Source organism: Peromyscus leucopus, chromosome 14, assembly GCF_004664715.2.
Source record: "Peromyscus leucopus breed LL Stock chromosome 14, UCI_PerLeu_2.1, whole genome shotgun sequence".
Classification (NCBI taxonomy): Eukaryota; Metazoa; Chordata; class Mammalia; order Rodentia; family Cricetidae; genus Peromyscus; species Peromyscus leucopus.
Window position 1 is genome coordinate 71,607,177 of NC_051075.1, and position 22,271 is coordinate 71,629,447.

The following is a 22,271-nucleotide window of genomic DNA, read 5'->3' on the forward strand; positions in this document are numbered from 1 at the left end:
TCCGCCTGTGCAGCAGGAAAACAGAGCTTCGGGCTGATGGCACGGAGCACGCGGGGCCTCTGAGCCCGCCGCACGTAATGAATGTGGTTTTGTTTTCTCGGAATTGCTGCCTACCAGGAAAGTCACGTCCCTGCTCTGCTTTCTCCTTGGTGACTAAACACGCAATACGCGTTCTCTGCACTGAAGGTCGCCCACCCTCCGATCCTCGTCATTCATATTTAAACAGCAGCATACTGCCAACCTGGCCTGTGGGCTCGTTGCCTTTTCTTTTGAAATCCACATGCAGCCTTCATGATATCAATGTTTCCAGCCCTGGGGTGATTGGCAGAGCAAAAACCTCCCAGGATCAAAGTCTCCTGATTGGGTTCCTCTCTGGGCCTGACACCCCCAGCAGGCTGAGGAGAGCCAGATGTCTTATCTCCCAGGCCCCCCACACCCAAGAAAGGGGTCACCAATTCTTTCTGTCCTCCCAGTGACAGCTGTCAAGAGGATCATGCAGAACATGATTGTAAAAAACGTGCCATGAATTTGAAGATCTGCCCGAATGTGTCCTGCAATAATACACCGAATCCTGGCTCAGAACCTTGACACAGAAACCAACTCAGGAGGGGCTGCCTGGGAGGAAAGGGCTCTACTCGGTGGGAAAGGGAGGGTTTTGGCGTCTGCTCCCTGGGGACACAATTTTCAAAGTCGCTGGAGTGTTCTCTCTGGTTTTTGAACCAGCGATCATGTTAGAAGCTGTGCGATAGGCGGGGTGCCCAGGAAGCTGAGGGAGGCCCCAGAGCCCAGCCCTGGCTGACTTCCAGAGGCGTGGCCTTGGCATCCAAGCCAGGGCAGCAGAGCCCAGGCAGACATTTGTGCCACTTCGATGCGTCCAGAGACAAACAGGTACTCTGCCTTTCGATGAAGGCCTGCATTTGAAGGGGGCGGGGTGGGGGGCTGTTGATGTTCCCTGCTAGAAGGAGGAGGGGCTGGGAAGAGATTCCAGCCATTCCTTCCTATACCTCCCTGCCAGTTGTGATAAGGAGTCGAAAGAGTACATCCAGTGTGGAAGGTTAATTGAAGGGGCGGGGAGACTCCATGTACGCAGCTATGGGGAAGTTGTCATCCACGCTGGGGTGAGACTTTACGACGCTGTGGTTGTTTGGGGGTCACCCAGGCCTATGAAGAACCCCTCAGCCATGCTTGTTAAGTAAGCCCAGAAAACTCATTGGTTCCCCCAAAGTATTTTTCGGTGGAATCATGCTTTGACCCCTCACTGGTGCCCTATGGGGTGAACAGACATTTGTCCGTATCTCCTGGAAGTGTTCATTCAACAATGGACCAAATACATTATGGGTAAAACTGTCAAAGAATTAAAACGGAGCTTAAAAAGGAAAACCTATTGTTTTTTTTTTTTTTATGACACTTGGTCTCTCTCTCTCTCTCTCTCTCTCTCTCTCTCTCTCTGTGGTATATTCACATGTGTGTACATGCACATGCACGTGGAGGCCAAAGGTCAACATTGGATGTCTTCCTCAATCGCTCCCCATCTTCCTTTTTGAGGCAGGGTCTCTCACTGAATCTGGAGCTCATCGGTTGGTTAGTCTGCTGGCCAGCAAGCTCTAGGCAACCTTCTGTCTGTGCTCTCCCCGCACTAGGGTCCTGGATCACGCTGCTGTGCCCAGCATTTTATGTGCATGCTGAGTATTGAACTCAGATCCTCACATTTGCATGACTAGCAGTCTACCCAGTGGGCCATCTCTCCAACCTCATCTTGACCATGATTCTTGATGTTCTGGGACTCTTCCTGAATAGAGAAGACCAAGTGTCACTGTAGCAGCCTAGTTCCACGAAACCTTTGAATCTTGCTGCGGCTGATTGACACCTGACCCAGACAGAAGACATGCTTTCCAAGTGATTGCTGCAAGCCCTTGCAACTGCAACTGCCCAAGACTTAAGACCTTAGATTCTAAATTTCCTCTTCGATGGTGGAGTGGGTACACAGAGAGAAAGAGCAAGTGCTTCCTGATTTGGTGAAAAGTCATGGTCAGCAGGTAGAAACAAGCTCTGTAGAAAGCCAATGGAGATGCAAACAGAAGGTCCTCCCATCCCAGTGGCCCTGGACAGCAAAGGTCTTGCAAGCACTATGCAAAAGGGCTAGCCACCGGCTTCCGCAGTTGAGGCAACTTTTTCGATCTCATGCAAATTCTTGCTTGCCATTGATATATATGATGTATGTGATATATGTTGATACATGATATATCCTGAGACCTCTGATTACTTCACAAGCTCTCCAGATGGCCTAGAACACAGGGTCACACACAGGCCCACTCACAGCTAAAAAACAGGTGGCAATTTCTCCCCCGCCCCCAACTCTTTCCCAAGTTCCTGAAAGGGCAACTGGCACCTGTGGTCAGGAATCACCCTCAGCTCACACTTCCCTCACTGCCCAAAGCAGGAAGCCTGGATCCTCACCTGGCCTCTCTGTGGCATGGACATTCTCCATCACTGTCCTCTCCTTCCTCCTTTTCAATCTTCTTTGTGGCTGTCCCTCCGATACTACACAGACCCAGGGCTCTTCTCTCGTCTGGCCTTTCTCTCTCCAGGCCCACACCTACCTCTGTTATTGGTCAAAAGTTATTTTATTGTAGAGGCAATCATGGAAAAATCTCCTCTTTCAGTTGTAGCCTGATGATTTAGACATCCCACAGGTGTGCTAAGAACTATGAAGTCTTAAGTAATCCATGGTCTCTCTTGTGATGGTCTGTCATCCTCACATGCTCCCCCAAATCAGTAAGGACCAGGAGGGCTGAGCAGAACCCCCTCCAACCAGCCAATCACCAAGCAGTGCCCTTTCTTTCTGCAGAGTTTTCAGCTCTTCTCCCATGGGCGCCACCACACCACTTGAGACCAGAATGGCTCCACCTTATCAGTCACCTAACTGATGCTCTGTGGGTTCAGCAGCCTCCAGTCCATGCTCAGAGTTCCTACCAGGTGCTCTCCTGACTGGGCAGACAGAGGCTTTCTGGGATCTTCCCTCCTAAGGAAGGCTCTCCATCACACACACACACACACACACACACACACACACACACACACACAGAGCCATTCCACATTTTTGCATCTCTTAAGAAAAGTACTGCCTTCCCTTAGAGTACTCTGAGAGCTTATGTCCCCACCCTGGTTGTTTCCTCTTTCTGGAATTTTCTTCCCTCTTACATGGAGGCTCTACTGAGTTACAACCTCAGTGCCACCCTCTGGGCTTTTCTGGCTCCCAAGGTCCTTTGTCATGTCCCCTCAAATCCACTCCTGCCAACTCTTAGTGGCATTCTTGCATGTCTCGTTACAGGACTGTGAGGGCTTGGGAGTGTAGGTTTCCTCCTGAGGCCCTGTGAGCATGACAGCAGGAGCTAGGGTGCTAGGAGCTGAAGTGAGGGCCTTGTGCACACAAAGCAAGTGCCTTACCCCAAACACAAACACTATTTTTCTCTACGACATCTATGATCAGCATCACACTCCTCACTTAGAAGCTTTGTTGTTTCCCACAGTCTCAGTTACCCACAATCAATCAAGTTCCAAATGTATTAAATAGAAAACTCCAAAAGTCCGTTCCTGAGTTTTAAGTTGAGCACATCCTCAGCAGCATGTTGCGACTCATCACCCCACTCTGTCCTGCTGGGAAAGTCAACCATCCTTGTTCAGGTATCCACGTTGTATATGCTACCTGCCTGGGAGCCATTTGGCTGTGTTGGCCATCAGGTCTCCTGTTGTGTATTCCAATACTTGTGTTCACGTCTCCCTATTGTACTTGTGGCCTCAGAGTGCAGTGGATGTTGGTGACTTGGATATGCCAAAGAGAAGCTATGGAGTTCTTCCTTTCTGGGAGAAGGTAGAAGTGCGGTGACCAAGGTCACAGAACTTTCCTTACAGCACTACTATGACTGTCCTGTTACTATTATTGTAGCCATTGTTCTTTCTTACTTTGGTTAATTTATAAGTTGATTTTATCATAGGCTAAATATGTTTATGTAAAAACACAATATTTATAGGTCTAAAGCTATTTGTGGTCTCAGGCATCTGCTGGGAATCTTGGGAAAGGGGCTACTATATGAGTTTCATACTTTGGGACTTGCTAAGATACTGTCCTGAATTGTTGACTGTGTTTCGTGTTCTCTATGTTAGAATTATGCATGGAGCAGACCTTAAGGACTAGGGTTAGTGTGAAGGCACCAGGGGATACAACAAATCCTGTCTGGGAACTCCTGTCTAGTGAGTAAGGCACGGTGAATAAATAATAGAACGAGAACACACACATCTGTGAAGTGGGGCTAAGCAGCCATCGAGTGTCAGGCTCGTGTTCTTGGTTCCTGCCACTGTGCATCCTGGACTGCACAGGCCAACAGCGCTCACCACACCACGTGGTGGGCAGTTTCTTTCCAGACTACTGTTGTCTCAACAAACCCAGTATGTGGTTCGTCAGGAAAAGGACTCTATGCCCGTATCACTGCCCCCCCCCCCCCCCCCTGAGATGGACAGTATCCCAAGGTGCTGACCACGGACTGGTAGGAGGGCTGTCCTAGAAACCGGTCCTCTGGCATCGTGGAGGGAGAACGCATCCATGCCCTTGGAGTTTGTTTGCTCGTTGAAACAGGGTCTCTGAGTCAGCCCAGGCAGGTCAGTAACTCGTGATTCTCCTTGTTTATGCCTAATGTTTCCAGAATGTTCCTTTTTGTTTTGGTTTGGCTGAGTGAAGTAGACATGGGTCTCACGTATTTCAGCCTGGCTGGAATTCATTAAATAACCAAGATGACCTTGAATTTCTGGTCTTTCTGCCTCTGCCAGCTGATGGCTGGGATTACAGGCATGCACCATCACACCGCATTTCATCAGTGTTGGGGGCTGAACTCAGAACTCCTTGCATGCTAAATAAGCACTGTTCCTAACTGAGCCTTTAAAAATCCCAGAATATCTGCCAGCTTTTCACATCCCCCATTGACCTGTCAGTCAGCTGTTACGCGGGCCACTTTGCAACACTAATAGAAAGCATGTGAGCTAGCCACCCCATAGGGTAAGGACTTGCACTGGGGGAGATCTGGGCCACTTCACTGAGTCCCAGACTCCATTTGCAGCGCCGCTCCAGTTTCTGCAAGGATGACAGAATAGTGCCCCCTGCTGGCCCTTCAGGGTAAGATAGAGACTCACTAAAATGCCCAGTTTCCCGCTCTGCCTGCCAAACAAAACAAAACAAAGAGACTCTGAAAGATTTTTCTTTTTCCCCACAAGCAACAATTTCTTGAGAAGAATCTTATAAGAGCCACGAGTAGTACTGCACACCTTTAATGCCAGCATTGAGGCAGGAGGATGAGGTCAGTTCCAAGGCAGGGTGTGGTGGAGCACTGGATGGCCACAGGATCTTATTGGCTTCCCTAGATGGCCTAGCACACGTATGAATTATCTCAGGGCTGCAGCTGTGATAATGTGAGGACAGATGCATGGGTGGATGGGAGTGTTGGAGTAGAACTAACTTGAAAAACCAAGGCTGCATGAAAAAGGTTATAGGCAGGCCAGGTCTCAGTCCATACAGGGAAGGACTGTATAAATTAACAAATGTTAACTTCACCTCAAGACAATAAAACTGCCCAATTTGCCATTGAGGCCCATAAAAAAAAAATAGCTTTTCATTAAACCCCCTGGAATTTGGTATCTTTTTTTTTTTTTTTTTTTTTTAATGCACATTGGTGTTTTGCCTGCATGTATGTTTGTGTGAGGATGCCAGATCCCCTGGAACTGGAGTTACACACAGTTGTGAACTGCCATGTGGGTGCTGGGCATTGAACCTGGGTTATTTGGAAGAGCAGCCAGCGCTCTTAACCACTGAGCCATCCCTCCATCCCAGAATTTGGTCTCTTACTGGGCCATACTTTCAAAAATACATGTAGAGTAAGCAAGTGGCATTCTTCTGCTAAAAAGGCAGAAAAACAAATGGTTTCAAAGCCCTTTTCCCAATTTTCTTCTGAAAAGAAGAATGAAAAGTTATGTCTCTCCCCATTTCTAACAGGGACCACCAAACCCTGGGGTGACTTCTCTTTCTGGGTTGGGGGAATCCTGTGTGCAGTGGACTTTCTGATAGTAATGTTCTGAAGGCATGAACAGATCAAGCCTCAAAGGTTTGGGAAGTGTCGGGTGAAATTGTGACTCAGCAGGAGGCAGAGGCTCCCCAGTGTTCTTGTGGCTGGGATTATCTGAGGGCCTTGGGTCTAGTGACACTGACTGGCTCCTTACTTATTATGTTCGGGTCTTGGTGTCTCCTCACAAGTCCCTGGGAGGTGGTCTGCATGACAGAAACTATTTTCTGTTAAAAACCCAAAGCAAGGGCTGGAGAGATGGCTCAGAGGTTAAGAGCACAGCTTGTTCTTCCAAAGGTCCTGAGTTCAATTCCCTGCAACCACATGGTGGGCTCACAACCATCTGTAGTGAGATCTGGCGCCCTCTTCTGGCCTGCAGGCACACATGCAGACAGAACACTGTATACATAATAAATAAATAAATCTTTAAAAAAAAAAAAAAAAAAAAACTTTAAAAAAAAAAAAAAGCCAAAGCAAGCCGGGCGGTGGTGGTGCACACCTTTAATCCCAGCACTCGGGAGGCAGAGCCAGGCAGATCTCTGTGAGTTCAAGGCCAGCCTGGGCTACCAAGTGAGTTCTAGGAAAGGCGCAAAGCTACACAGAGAAACCCTGTCTCGAAACGCCCCCCCCCAAAAAAAAAGCCAAAGCAAACCCCAAACAGCAAATAGCACTGCACATTAAACAGGCCGCAGGGGAAAAGAAGAAAACTGGGGGAGTCATTTCACTTCCTCCACCATGTATGTGGGACCTGGTGATTGAACTCAGGTCATCAAGCTTGGTCGAAGGCCCTTTTACCCACTGAGCCAGCTTGCCAGCCCACCATTTAACTCTTAATTCAACTTTACAGGAAACCTTTCCTGTGTTTTTTTTTAAGACTTGGTGTACAGGAAGTTTCTCAATAAAACGAAGTCCGACAGTACAACGTTAAAGACATATTGGCTGGCTGCGGTTCACAACCTGTAACTCCAGCACTTAGGAGGCTGGGACAGGAAGACTGTGTGAGCTCAAGGTCAGTGTGAAACCCTGTCTCAATAAATAAATCTATACATAAAATAAAGGCACTAGCCAACGAGTTCCATCCTTGGTATAAGAAGAAGCATGAGGACAAAGGGGCAGGAGCACACTTTTGGAGGTGAAAAACCATGGTATTAGAGGTATGACAGTACACACCTATAACCTTCCTGGCACATGGAGGCAGAAACAGCAAAGTCACTGCAAGCTCAAAGCTAACCCGGGCTACAGAGACCCTGTCTAAAAAACCAAAAAGATTTCATTAGTTCATTAGTCTTTGGTGTAAAATTATCATCACAAAGTTATAAACTGTAAATATTGCAATCTTATGTAGAAATGCAGTATAAATACTGTACGCATGAGCTTGCAAGTCAGCAGAGATCACTTAGTATTCTGCAGGACTTTCTGGTATTGTTATAATTCAGCAGGAATATAAAAATAGAATATGAAAGCATCAAAATCCTACTGCCTGCACTCTCCTTTCTTTCTGAAGGGCCGCTTCAACTTCAAGTCCTCTGGCTTCAGTCCTGAGTGCTGGTGCTGGATGATGGGCACACACTGCCACACCTGCATCCTAGCCTTAGCAAGATTCAACCAGATCTGTGTACACAAAAGCTGTTTGAAGAACAAACCCCACAATACATACACAGGACAAAATCACACTGAGGCAACTGTTCAGGAGCTGAGGGGCACAGCAGATCACCCTACAACTGCATAGCACTCAGACAAAGCTTGAAATACACACAACCTTCAGTGGTTGTCACAGCTACATTCTCCAAAAACACAAGGAGAGAAAACAGCGTAGGAAAATTCAAGGATAAAAACTCAAGTACTCAGTATGCGTAGGACTAGGACCCAAGACCACACACCCCCACTCTCAATCCCAGGAGAGCACTCAGGCCCTTCGTAACGCCCAGCTCCATGGTCTGTTCTAGACAACTGTATCACACCATCCATCTCCACTTCTGCCATAACCTTGTTACAGACAGGCAAGGAAACCCCGTGTGCCAGGCAGAGGATGGAGGTAATGGGCCAACCCCAAGGTCGGAGAAGTAGTTATAAAGGCAGCTGCTACAGGGCATGGCAAGAACACACCTGTAATCCCAGCACTCAGGAGGCTGAGGCAGGGGGATCTCAGGTTTCAGGCCAGACTAGGCTCTGATGACAAGGCTGTCCAAAGCATGTAATGAAAATTAAACCAAAACACAGACCAGCTGCCTTGCTGAGGATAAAGGGAGCCAAACCCAAAGGGCATTTCTAGCTACTTTGGGGGTGAGAAGATGCCCTGGCAGGGGAGGCTCTGCCTGGGTTTCCACGGTTTTAGGTTTTGTCGGGACATCAGGTTAATGGGAGGTTTGGGGAGAATGATGCTCTCAGGTGATGGGATGATATAGTTAAGTGTCTCACAGGGATGGGTCAGGGTTCAGCTCAGCTTGTGGGTTTCTGGGTCCCAGGAGCCATCGTTGGTGTAGGGATGTTTGGTGGCTCCACCTCTGTAACCCAAGCAGCCACTTTTCTCCCAGGGCAGCACCTTCAAAGCCCTGGGCAGCCGGGCCAGACACACCTGTATCACCTGGTCTTGTGACCCCTCCCCTTCTAAGTTTTTGTTTAATGTGTCTGAGTGTTTTGCCTGCATGCACATCCGTGTGCATGTGTGCAGTGCCTAGAGACACCAGAAGAGGGTGCCGGAGTCCCTGGAATCACATTTATAGACAGTTGTGAGGAACAATGTGGGTGGGTGCTGGGAACAGAACTCTAGAACCTCTAGAACAGTCCGTGCTCTAACCACTGAGCCATCTCTCCAGCCCAGCTCCCCCCATAACAGCTGGTTACTGTAAAGAACACAGGATGGGGGTACTAGGTATGAAAGATGGAAAGGGAACAGTGCCCACTCAGCTCCGGAATCCCCATGTGGCTGGTTTGGGGCTGAGATACAGGAAGATTCATCAGTTTTCACTGGCTTCATGGTGCTTTGGTTAGAGCACGGACTGTTCTAGAGGTTTGGTGGCTCCACCCCTGTAACCCAAGCAGGGTTTTACCAACTATAGCAAAGCCGCATCTGTATGCAGGGAGGGGACTGTTAGGATGCCCGAGCCAACGTGTTCCCAGGGTGTATTTTGGGGTCTAATAAACCTAAATCCTGGGGCTCTTCAAAGTAAACGTCCATCCCACTTCCCCACTAAGGATCCATACCCACAGCTCATACACAAAGTGTTAAGAGCACAATTCTGACAACTGCTTTAGAAGTGCATTTTTTCACTTTCATTTTATCTAAAGCAACAGTGCAAAACCAGTGTTACATCACACACACACACACACACACACACACACACACACACACACACACCACTCTTTAAGACAGTCTTATTCTGTAGCCTTGGCTGGACTGGAACTCACTACGTAGAGTGAGCTGGCCTTGATTCAGAGATCCACCTGTCTACGCCTCACGAGTGCTGGGGTCAAAGGTACACACCACTACCCCCCAGCTGAGCTGCATTTTTGAAAAAAACGGGCTCAGCCATCTTCCCACTTGCTTACTTTAACATGGCGTGACAGCTGTTGTAGATATCTAACAACTTAAAGGAAAAACGATTTCCTAAGCCAACTGCACACTAGGTCAGTGTGATGGTTCAGTCTTTATCGTCAGCTTGACTGGATTTGCAATCATCATGAAAACACACTTCTGGTGGTGTCTGCGAGGATGTTTCCAGAAAGGCTAAGGTAGGGAGGAAGACCCACCTTGGCTTTGGGTATCTCCACCTTCTAGGATGGGGCCCTGGATCTGAGCAGCAGCATTCATGTTTCCTGACTATGGACGTCACGTGACCAGCCATCTCATGCTCCTGCCGCCATGTGTTTCCTGCTGGATGTCTACACCCTCAAACTGAGACGAAACAAACCCTCACTCCCCCAAAGCTGCTTTTGCCAGGGATTTTTCTCACAGCTAATAGTGAGCGACATGCTATTTGCCATTACTGCTCTGCAGCCAGGTGCTTAGAGCACTCTGCAGATTCCTCCCCTTCACCCAGTAAGCACAGAAGCCCCTCAGTTCAGAGGAGGCGAGACGCATGGCTTCCCACAAGCAAATTGCCAGTCTTTATTTATTTTATTTTTAAAAGTAAAATTACATTTGGCAATGCTAGCATGAATAAAAAAGCCTGCCGTTTCTGGAGGCAATTCAACAGACTCTCTGCTGCTGAGGGTACAGACTGACTTTCAGAGCAGCGGTTCCATTCCAGTATTTCTTGTGTGTGTCTTTGTACGGTGCCTGGGATCAAAGGGTCTGCAAAATAAAAAGATTTTCACTTCAGGCTGACAAGGAAGAGGCTGGACACTGTCCCCATCCATCTGTCTTCACAGTTTACTTGGCTCAGTTTCCCGCCGAGCCATGATTTCGCAGACTCCATTGATGACTTGTGTGCACTTTCTGCTTTCACATTACTCCCCAGACGAAAACAGGTCGCCTCCAGCAACATGCTTAGTAACTTGAGGTTGTGTAGCAGTCCTTAAGTGTCCAACAGAAACCACTCCGTCTGCTAAACAATATCGTGACTGCAAAGCTTCTCTGACTGTTGGTGGATCGACAATGGCATGGCAGAGCCATCATCACCGTGGCAACAGTATCCAGGGCCTATCAGAGGAACATTGCACATGGATCCGCTGGCTCTTGAGCAGGCATGCCTCAGCTTCCTCTGGAGTATGCTTTTTCTGCAAGTCTGGTGTGCTCTCGGGTACCATCAACCCAGTGCAGGTCCAAGACTACAGATCAGGTAGCATGCCACCGAGTCCTGCTGGCCAGAATCAGGATCCATGTGCTACCAAATAAGAGCACCGACTATGTCCTGAGCTCATCTAAGGGGGTAAGTACATGCCAAGCGATATATAAGGTGGTGAGCAGAGCAAACAATTGGGGCCTTCTGAGAAGTACCTCTCATTCTTCTGCAGTAACATAAGCAGAAGTGCCTGTACATTCTGTGCAAGAACTCCACCCAGTGGCCAGCATCATCTGCTCGGGAAGTCACCGACAGAACACTCTCTTTTGTTATTATTCGTGTGCATGTGCTGGGAATGGAACTCAGGATGTCGCTTACACTAGGAAAGCGATCCACTGCTGAGCTATAGCCTCACACTTTCTTTTTTCTTTTTTAAAAAGGGTCTTGCTCTATGGCCTGCAATGGTTTAGAACTCTCCTTTCTGAGCCGCCAGAGCGTCGGCACTTTGCAGACAAAGGCCACAGGAGCAACCATCACTTTCCTAGTTCGTTCAATAAACCTTCCTAACCCTGGTTGGAACAAGGGGTCATGTGGACACCTTGAGCCCAGAGAGCCTGCTGTTCGACAGCTCGGGCACTTTACACGTTCCTAAGATGAGAACATCATTCTAGAGGTCAGGGAGATGGCTCAGCAGGTAACAGCACTTACCCGGCAAGCCCAGTTCTATCCCTGGACCCCTTGTAAAAGGCGGGAGGAGGGACCTGACTACACAGAATTGTCGTCTGACTTCCACTCCCACGCTGTGGCAGGTGCGTGCACGCACATCATACATACACATAATTCTATTTCATGCTACAAATTCTAGAGAAGGAATCCCACGCGAGGCAGGACCCGGCTTGGCCGTCCACGTGCGCGACGGGTCCGAGGCCGGAGCCCCAGGCAGGCCTGGACATGAGGCCGAGTTCGAGGCTGCAGCCCCGGGCAGGGCTGGACGCGCCCGGTTCGCGGCTCACCTCAGCTGCTCACCCATCACTTACTTCTCTGGTCCTCGCTAGAGCAAGACTACCCTCCGCGTTACCGTAGCAATCAGCCGCCGCCAACGGAACCGGAACCTGCGTCGGGAAGAGACTCCTTCCCGGCGTGCCGCGGGCGGCAGAAGCCCCGCCCAGCGCCGATCCTGTCATCCTGGAGTATCCCTGCAGGCTTCTATTGCCCTCAGAGGAAAGTCGTCTTCCTGTCGTCGCGCCTCTCATTGCCCTGCTGCGTGACCCTGATGGACGTTCAGTTTGTCCAATCAACACGCAAAGCGGTCGTCTACGCTCACTAGCAAGCCTGTAGGACGCGCCTTCCAGGGACGGCCCGCCGTCACGGTGTGGGCGATATGATTGGTGGAGTTGAGCCAGTATTGTCCAATCACGGAGACTCATCTCGGAGCCTGCCCAATGAGAGCCTCCGGTGGGCGGGCCCGGCGCCACGGCCACGGTAAGCCCCGGGTTGGCCGCAGAGGCGGTGGGCAGCGAGCGGGTATGAGCGCGTCCCTGAGCCGGGCGGCGGCGGCTCTGCTGCGCTGGGGGCGCGGTGCGGTCGGCGGGGGCCTGCCAGGGATCGGCGTGCGGGCGGCGAGCACGGGCGGCCAGGCGGAGCAGCTGGACGCGCTGGTGAAGAAGGACAAGGTGGTGGTGTTCCTCAAGGGGACGCCCGAGCAGCCCCAGTGCGGCTTCAGCAACGCCGTGGTGCAGATCCTGCGACTGCACGGCGTCCGCGACTACGCGGCCTACAACGTGCTGGACGACCCGGAGCTGCGGCAAGGTCAGGCCCGTGGGATCCGGCGGCGAGGGCGCGGTGAACTTGAGCTGATCCCGAGGAGCAGGGGCCGTGGTCGTGTAGCCACCTGGGCTGGGGGTTCACCTCCGGGCGAGCTGTCTCTGGCTGCGTCGGAGGAAGGTGGTCAGTAGCATGACCCCTCACCGGGTCAGCTGGGGGGTAGCTTGCTGAGGGGGACGCGCAGCGAGTACCCGCGACTTGTTGACACAATGGGGACAGTTTGAGGGTCTTGGAAGCCAGCGGCCTACTTGCTAGGTGAGAGACTGGTACTGCGTAATGTAGGGAGGAGGTTGCAGGCTTGCCCATGTGTGCCGCCTAATGAGGGCAAAGGCTAGCCTCTAGTGTTTAAGGCTCCGGGTGTCAGGGACTGTCTTCTTGTTGCAGAGAGGGTTGCACCATAGTCCAGCTGGACTCACGTTGGGATCTGGTTTTTGGGGAAAGACACGAACTTTTTTTTTTTTTTTTTTGGTTTTTTGAGACAGGGTTTCTCTGTGTAGCTTTGCGCCTTTCCTGGAACTCAATTGGTAGCCCAGGCTGGCCTCGAACTCACAGAGATTCGCCTGCCTCTGCCTCCCGAGTGCTGGGATTAAAGGCGTGCGCCACCACCGCCCGGCTGAACTTTGGTTTTTAGATCCCGTAGAACAGAAGGGCAGTCAGTGTATGAGGGCTGGGGCTTGGAAGAGGTTCAGCGGGAAGAGGAAGACACAACTCCTGACCCCCACCAGATTAACAAACTGCCTCGAGGTAAGGGCCCAAGGGTCAGAGGACCGAACAGCCAGACCTGTGGCTTTTCACCGGCCCGAGGCAGAGAAACTGGGTCCTGATGGCTAGTTGACATCCTTTATGCAAGCTCCCAGGCACCTTACTCAGCTTTCTGCTTGCTTTGAGTGAGGACGAGAAAGGCCAGGCACTTGGGCCTGATCCTTGGCAAGAATTGGTCAAGGTAGGTGGAGCCCGCTCCTCCTGCAGTGGAATTGGGGTCGGAGGACCTGCACTCCACTTCCGGGGACTGAGTAGCTCCCCCACCCCCACCCCACCTTCCCGACCCAGTGCTCTGGCTTGACCGCTCCGCTGAAAGGAGACTTCTCTGTGTTAACATGGAGCGTTTGACATTTGAAATTACTGACTATAGTCATTCTTCGTATGGTCCTTCTCCTTGACAAGACAGGCTGGGGCGGGGGAGAGCAGATTTGGCTTAGAATCTTCTGTGGCCTAACTGCATTTCATTTTCAGTAAAGTGCAGATTCTGACACTGGCCGAGTCCATAAGGAATCGAGAAACTGAAAATTGTAGCTGGACATAGTAAATCAGCGTCTGTCATCCCAGCACTCTGGAGGCTGAGGCAGGAGGATCACCAGTTCAAGGCCAGACTGCACTGCATTGTGGGAACTCCCCCCATCCCTTTATACTCTGCACAGAATATCATCCTATCTGGCGCAGAAGGTGACCACTAAATGGCAGCTACTTTATAATTAAACTGGAACTTTTCTCCGTGTTGTCTAGAGTAGCTGACCCTACATTTGCTCTCTGACCGTTCTGCGGGGCTGAGCTCTAGGGTAGAGCAGAAGAAGCAAGGCAAGTGCTCTCAGGAATGGTGGCAAGCCATGCATTGTGCTCAGAACCCCGTGTTTTCCTCCTCAGCTAACACTGGCTGTTTGCTAGGCTCCAGGGTTATCTAGCTCAGGGCAAGCTGTAGTTTTGGGTCAGAGGTGGCTCCTTGCTGGGGAAGATAAGCACCTACTCTGCAGTCTGAACTGGGACCTGCCCACAGTTGCCCTGCGAGCACTCTTAGCAGACAGTTGCATTGTGGAGATCTTTCTTTGGTTTAGATTTTATGTTCCTCTGTGAAGTGTAACTGCGGACAAGCTATAATGGAATATAACTCATATGAGTACTTTTTAAAAGCGAGGTTTGCTGTCTTCCACCTCACATGTTTGGCCTCTAATCTGTGTCATTAGGTACTCAAATGAGAGGATTTAACCATTCCTTTATTATTATTATTATTATTATTATTATTATTATTATTATTATTGAGACAGGCTAGTCAAGCTGGCCTAGAACTCACTGTATAGATCAGGCTGCCCCAGAACTCAAATTGATCCTGCTGCCTTCAAGTGTTGGAATTACAGATGTGAGCTATCATGCCCAGCCACAACCCTTACATTTCTTGACTGTTGATTTCATTGACTTGTTAACTTGGTTAATAAGTGTGCTATCCAAATAATTAAACATGTGTCTCCTGTGCTTAGAGAAGGGCTGCCATTAGACTGGGCAGGGTGATGTGAGTGTGCTCCCCCAGTGCGGCCTTTGTTAGCCAGGTTAGGCCTTTGCGGTGTGGAGACTCTTCAAATCATTGTCTACGCCCTGGGTTTGCCAAGGGGCAGGCAAGCAGCTCATTCTCACTTTGCCAGGCAAGGGGGGACCCTCCTCCTGTCCTGCTGCAGCGTGGGGCTTCCATAGCATCGGCCCTTCCTTTACCCAGGTGCCAGAATTTTACAAAGGGCCCTGGCTCTCACCCAGGGTCCAGGAAGTGTGGTGCAGAGAGGCCTTCTGGACCTCACTTTTACTACCTGGGGTACACAGCCACAGGGCTCTTGAGGAACTCAGGGCACAGTGCAGCCTCATGGTTCCCGCTGCTGACCTTGTGAGATCTGGCCTGTCTGCACACGGCATTTCACCTTTGGGAGGGCAGGTGCGGTATTCTTTGGTGCTGGGAATGTCACTTGAGCCGGGCAGGCTTTCTGTGACTGTTGTTACGGCTAAGGAGACTGGTGTTACAGTCACATCCGACTCCTCTGTGAGTGCTCTGGCAGTCCTGAATCCATCCCCATGTGCTCTTTGCATCAGGAGCAGTGCCTGCTGGAGTAGGATGGTGATGAATGCATAACTCTTAGACTATTTTTTCTTGTCCTTATGACTTGTAAACTTGTTGCCACATAATCCTATGTGACATTGCCATATGTGTGTACATTACATAACACCATCAGTGACCATGTGGTCACTTTGGACATGGCAATGTCTTGGTGCTGGGACATTTGGAGTCCTCCCTGCAGGCTGTTGTCTCCCATAGTTTTCTCACTGGCTGTCGTGTATATTAGAAGCTCTTCTTTGAGGCTCACTGTGAGCTTTCTTTTCCTCTGCACCCTTCTCCCAGGCTTCTTCCTCACAGCCTGGAAGAGCTTATGAAGCAGTATCCCAGCATTCAAGGCAATAGTTGGGCACTAATTACTCTGGCGAATATTGGAGATTGGATACTCGGTTGTGTGTGTGCCCTTCTGTGGGCCAAGCCGTGTGCTGTGGGTGTCTGGTACCAGCACTTTGGAGTTGTAGCAGTCAGTGTATTGGAGATGAGCAGAGCTGTTTCCCTGCTCCCAGAGCCGGGAGTGGAGACAGACTTGCTCTGTGAAGGGCCAGGAGGTCTGTGGGCTCCTGAGTCCCCAATTCACTTGCTGCTCTGTTGTTGGAGGCTGCAAGTAGACTTGGATGTTGTATAATCATTGAGCAAGCTGAATTCAATAAAACTTTATTTGCAAACTCAGGAAGAGGTTTAGCTTGAAGCCAGCTTGCCACCCCCAGGTCTAGAGGGGCCCATGCAGGACAGAATACGTGTGTAAGGTGTTCGTGACAACATGGCTGTGGTGGGGACGAACCCACAAGATGGGATCTTGGTCTCTTAGCAGACAGGATTAGCAGATGGAAGTTCAGTGCTGTAGGGCAAAACTATACTGAGCTTGAAACCAACTAGATCCTGGTGTACTTGACATGGCTAAATATCAAACACATGTGGTCAAAAGTAAGTGGCAAGGAGTACTGATGTCACAATACTGTGTGTATACTGATGTCAAGGTGTAATTCGGTCCCACGTGCTCTACACGCGTGCGCAATGAAGAAGCAGCTGTGGGCAGGACAAGCCGTGGGGAGGGCCCATGGGTTGAGAGGCTGACTTTAGACTTTAGAAACCTAGATGTTGTCCTGCATCCACCACATGCTATCTCTATGACTTTGGGTGAGTTCTTAGCCACTCTGAACCTTAACGTCATCCGTCAAGCAGGGATAATTATATCATACATCTGCAGTGGTTAAATAGGATTATCTGTGGAAAATACTTAGGGAGTATGAAGCACTGTAAGTAACCCTGAGCTCTGCAATTGCTACTTTTTTTTTTTTTTTTTTTTTTTAAAGATTTATTTATTTATTATGTATACAGCATGTATGACAGCAGGCCAGAAGAGGGCACCAGATCTCATTACAGATGGTTGTGAGCCACCATGTGGGTGCTGGGAATTGAACTCAGGACCTCTGGAAGAGCAGTTGGTGCTCCTAACAGCTGAGCCATCTCTCCAGCCCCGCAAATGCTACTTTCTTATTGCTGTGTGGAACTGTATTATTCCTGTGTTCTTTCCCCATGCTTTCTGTTTACTGTGTTGCTCAGAAAAGCACTTCTGTGACAAATAGAGTGGAAGACCCCGGATGGGAGGTTGGTGGTGGTGGCATAAGTACATCCACAGTGCCAGGAAGTAAGTCATTTCACCAATTACATACTGTTTGATCTTCTCAGTGAATCTGCAGGACAGTGGAGCTCCACTTTGCAGCTAGGGAAACAGACCTGGGGGCTGTTGCTAGAGGGTGCAGGGTGGGGGGCTGTTCCTAGAGGCCAGGGGGGCTGTTCCTAGAGGCCAGGGGGGCTGTTCCTAGAGGCCAGGGGGGCTGTTCCTAGAGGCCAGGGGGGGCTGTTCCTGGAGGCCAGGGGGGCTGTTCCTAGAGGCCAGGGGGGGCTGTTCCTAGAGGCCAGGGGGGCTGTTCCTGAGAGGCCAGGGGGGCTGTTCCTAGAGGCCAGGGGGGCTGTTCCTAGAGGCCAGGGGGGCTGTTCCTGGAGGCCAGGGGGGCTGTTCCTAGAGGCCAGGGGGGCTGTTCCTAGAGGCCAGGGGGGCTGTTCCTGGAGGCCAGGGGGCTGTTCCTGGAGGCCAGGGGGCTGTTCCTGGAGGCCAGGGGGGCTGTTCCTGGCTGGGGCGGTTGTTCCAGGGGGGCTGTTCCTGGCGGGGGCGGTTGTTCCAAGAGGTTGTTCCAGGGGGGCTGTACCTAGAGGCCAGGGGTTGGGGGGTGTTCTTAGAGGCCAGTGAGCCCACTCTGCCGACACATGTGCCTTAGCCTTGTCTGCTGTTCCCAGCCTTTGCTCTCCTCTCCTGAGGCTCTGCAGTTTCCATTCAGAGATCCCCCAGTCTCCGAGGAGGGAGAAATGGAGGAAATGTAACCCTGGGATGTGGCACACCTAGCCCAAGATCACAGAGCCTGGGATGTGACTCTGGAGTTAGTCCCCACCTGAAGTCCTACTGTGAACTTCATCGGGGACCGGGAAAACCAGGCAAGGCCAAGTGCTTGTGTGGAAAGCACCCTTTGAAAGTGGACAGGGCAGGGGAGTTTTTACATATATTTTGTCTGATTTTATTTTTCCTGGCGTGATAAGCTGCAATGTTGAGGGGCGGCAAATGTGTGGGTGCAAGTACCCAAGGACGTGGACACCAGAGGTCTATGTCAGGTGTCTGAGGCAGGGCCTCTTACTGAACCCGGAGCCTGGCTGAGCAGTGGCCCTCTGCCTCTGCCTCCAGAGCTGGGAGATTACCGCATGTGCTGTGGTGCCCAGCTCTTTTACGTGGGTCCTGGGGACTCAAACTCAAGTCCTCCTACTTGCAGGGCGAGCGCTTCGGAAACAGAGCCATCTCCCCAGCCTGGGAGTCTCGATCGCTTGGTTTTCTGCTTTTGATGGAGCAGTGGTATGTGGCCCGAGTCCCTCAGCTTCTCAGCTCCCATGCTAGTGTCTCTGGTTAGGGTGACTTCCGGTCAGCACTTGCTCCTGAGTTTGATCACTGTTGTAGATGTGATTAGCACTAAAACCTGTTCTTGGTCTGATTCTCTAGTTTCCAGGAGTTCCCACTTGAATGTCACCAATATTGCAGTCTTTGAAAACGAAGTGGGAAGTAAATAAGGCATATTGAAACAGTCCTTATGGTTCATTTCAGTGTTTTAGCTATAGACAGTGGTCTTTATTACTAGAGGTTGCCCACTTTACCCATAAGAAGAATCAGACACCACCTGAGCTACTGAAGCTCATAAAAGCCAGGTTTGTGGCTCACACCTGCAGATACAGCGCTCTGGAGGCTAAGGCAGGAGTAACTGCAAGTTCGAGGCTAGCTTGGGCCACATATGGAGTTCCAGGCCAGATTGGGCTAAAACAAAAACAAGACAGAAACCTACCAGCAAGCAGCAACAACATCAAATAATCCCAATGACCCATCAGTCCTCGTGTGCACTCTGAGAACTGCCAAGGTGCTGCCATTTGCCCTTGAGGCAAAGTTCTTGAAATGTCAGCCATGAAGCAAGACTGGGCAGAGGGGGCAGTGGGACAGTGTCTGGTCTGAGAGCCACTTGTTGGCAGTTAGGTGATAGGCATTCTGGTGGAGGACCCCAGGCCACAGTCCTCAGCAGCAGAGAGAGCCTCACATGTGAGGTGAATGAAGTGAGGGCTTGGATGGGGTGAGGTGTAGAACCAGCCTCCTGCTTCTCCCACCATGGCGTCCCTGCCCTGATGGACTGTATCGGAGAGCACTGTGAGCCAAAGCAAGCTCTGCCTCCTTAGGAAATAAATAGTGATGAAGATGGAAAACCATTCATTCTTTTCTCAGCAAAGGGTTTTACTAAAAACAACGGCACTGTTTAGAGTTGAGTGTGGTTTGGGGTGGACCTCAGGCAGCAAGTGTATTTCATTTGATATATTTCAAGCAGGGGGCCCTAGGCAAAAGTAACGAGTAGGTTTCCTGTGGAGGAAAGCAGAGCTGTGAAATACAGGGACAGGAGTGGTCCAGTTCAGGAGACCGAGAGGGAGCTTGTGTCTAAATGGTTCTTTGTCCCCACACCCCACCCTCGGTCATAAAGGTAAAGATTTGCAACTGATCTGTAGGCTGTTAGTACTTAAGGTCAAGTTGAAAATGCAAACAGAAACCAAATTCACATGACCCATGTACTGAGTCGTTGTTTAGGGGTCTATAGCACCCCACATCAATATGATGAAAGCCTTGGATTCAGCAGGTAGTGTAGTGTGCCTAGATAATTGATATTGTGAAGGCTGGTAGGACTTTCTCTCTACTGTAGCCTTCTCCCATTCTTCTTGAGAGGGCCCCTCCGCGAAGTCCAGGCCAGCCGTAGCTGAATGCTGGCTTTACAAGTGTGGGCCACCACGCCCAGCCTGTGATCATTTCTCAGGGTTTGCTGTCTGGAGAAGCAAGATAAAAGCTGTGACTCGGGCTCCCTCCAGCTCTGTTATTTACAGCAAAACCAGGACTGTTTAGAGAAAGACAGTAAGGTTTAAAAGGAAAGTATGTTGTTTTCTTAGACCGTTGTAGTGTAACTCAAATTGGTAATTTTATTTGGAAAACAAATATTGAATGATACGGTAGTAAGAACAGGTTTGTCTACATAAAAAGCCCACCGTGCGACTGGTTTTTAGATGTGTGTACTATTGTGTTTTTTGGAAGCACCTGCTCACTTACTCTGTGTGTTTGTATGCTTATTTTGGCCATTTCAAAACACTGGCAATAGTATTTATGTCTTTGTTAATGTGTTTGTTGCTGAATTGAAAGTAGGGGCTCACAGTCATGGGGCCAGATGCTCTCCTACTGAGCTACATTCCTAGCCCTTCAAAACATTTCTATTACATCTAATACTAGCCGCTAATCACATGGGCTATGTACCTGTGTCTGTCACCGGGTTCTGTGGACCCTATCAGGGAGCTGAGAACATGGGGCTTAGGAGTTGCAACCACAGGGGGTTTTCTGTGCCCCTTGGTAACCTTCGAAGGGAACATCCTCTCAGCATCTTGATGCTGGTCAGCCGTGGCCCTCACCACTCAGCTGCGGGAAGAAGGCAGAGGTGGGGTCGCCCAATCAGCCAGTGAGTTCAGGTAGATCCACATTTCACATTACATTTGGGAATGAAGCCGTGACAGTTCTTTCCTGAGAACATGACCTGTGTGGATAATTCTAGCTTTGCCGGTCCCACGTGCCTTGCTTGGTTAGACGTCCGTTCCCTGGCTGATGTGTCAGTGTTCTACCGAGAGCCTTACCTGATTCTCATGAAAACCTCAGGGCTGAAGGTTGACAGAGAAGCTGAGGATCATGTGACTCGTCAAGTGATAAAGTGCTGTCCATTTGGCTCTGAAACTCATTGCTGTCCAGGAGCGGGTGGGGCACCAGGGAGAGGCCTGGATTTCTGTTAGGAGTGGGGTTGTGGCGTTTGTGGTGGAAGATTCTCTCCCTTCTGATGGTTTCATCTCCGTCTCTCCGCAGGTATTAAAGACTATTCCAACTGGCCTACCATCCCGCAAGTGTACCTCAATGGCGAGTTTGTGGGGGGCTGTGACATCCTTCTGCAGATGCACCAGAATGGGGACCTGGTGGAGGAACTGAAAAAGCTGGGGATCCGCTCTGCTCTGATAGATGAGAAGAACCAAGACTCGAAGTGAGGGCTCCAGTCCTTGCCGAGCAGAGCGCCCTCTCCATCACATTCGCTGCCAGAAAAGCCTTACCGAGTCGTGTGCTGTTGCTGGGCGCTTGCACTAGGCCTCCTGGCTTGCAAGCAGGCTGGTGCTTTTCCTTGGTTTTTGGCTCAGAATACCCCAGGGTGAACTTCCTTCCAACCACTGCTCTGTAAATCAGCGTTGTAATCTGGCGTTGCTGATTATATCGTCCTTTACTCTGCCTGGTTCCGGGGTCATTCCTGACTCTTGTACGCGGGTTGGGTTATAAAGATGGCAAACCCCCCTGATGTTTTTGTAACTTCTTCTAGAAGGGAAAAATAATGAACAGAGAAGAAAATGTGATGGCTGGAGTGTTATTGTTTTTTAAATAAATTGCCAACACAGACCATGTGTGTGTGAGTAATGAACCCAGCAAGTATAGATCTGTAGGATGTGGAGGACCAGCCACCTAGTCTTTGTCTTTTCTTCTTTCCTTTTTCCCCCCCTTCTCTCTCTCCTGTCCTCTGCTTCTCACTCCTCCTCCTTTTCTGTCTGTCTTTCTATACAGCCCAGGCTGGCATTGAACTCATTACATAGCCAAGGGGTAAACTTGAACTTGAGATCCTCTTGCCTACACCCTCTGCCACCATAGTGCTGAGAATGGAATCCATCCAGGGCAATGTACATGTTAGACGAAACACTTTATCAACGGAGGAACAGCCCCAGATCTTACCTGTGTCCTCTTATGTTGAGTAATTCATTAACAGTGACGCTCATTCACCACTAGGCTGCTCTGCAGTTCTTCAGGTTACTGGGGAGTGCAGGTACAGTGTGTGTGCCCTTGAGCCGGATGTGATGCTGTGCCGGAGGGATGTGGACCTGAGGGGGGAACCCCTGCCCACCCTTGGAGCCTGTGCCAATAGCTAATGGGAAGCAGGCATCAGTTGGCCTCCAAAGCATTTTCTTTCTCATGAAAGGGGTTCTAAGAGGAATTAATTGGAGCCATGTCCATCTTCTAGTATAGTGTCTTGGTGGGACTTCTCCAGGGCTGATCCATCCAGAGGCTGGTGTGGAGGATCCGACTCCCCACCCCCACCCGTGGAAGGA

The 22,271-nt window shown here is 50.2% G+C and overlaps 1 protein-coding gene and 1 non-coding gene across 2 annotated transcripts; one reads left to right on the top strand and one right to left on the bottom strand.

Moving 5' to 3' along the window:
* Positions 1-10,610: 10,610 nt before the first annotated feature.
* On the bottom strand, positions 10,611-10,886 carry LOC114684845. Its single transcript, XR_003733411.1, has one exon.
* Positions 10,887-12,315: 1,429 nt separating this feature from the next.
* On the top strand, positions 12,316-21,570 carry Glrx5 (glutaredoxin 5). Its single transcript, XM_028859394.2, has 2 exons — positions 12,316-12,640; positions 20,995-21,570. Exons 1-2 carry the CDS (start codon positions 12,358-12,360, stop codon positions 21,168-21,170), a joined length of 459 nt encoding a protein of 152 aa, XP_028715227.1. The 5' UTR covers positions 12,316-12,357; the 3' UTR covers positions 21,171-21,570.
* The last annotated feature ends 701 nt before the right edge of the window (positions 21,571-22,271 follow it).

Coding starts and splice junctions, on each gene's coding strand:
- Glrx5 (XM_028859394.2), top strand. CDS start 12,358: ATGAGCGCGTCCCTGAGCCGGGCGGCGGCGGCTCTGCTGCGCTGGGGG. Junction 12,641..20,994: donor CGACCCGGAGCTGCGGCAAG/GTCAGGCCCGTG, acceptor GTCTCTCCGCAG/GTATTAAAGACTATTCCAAC.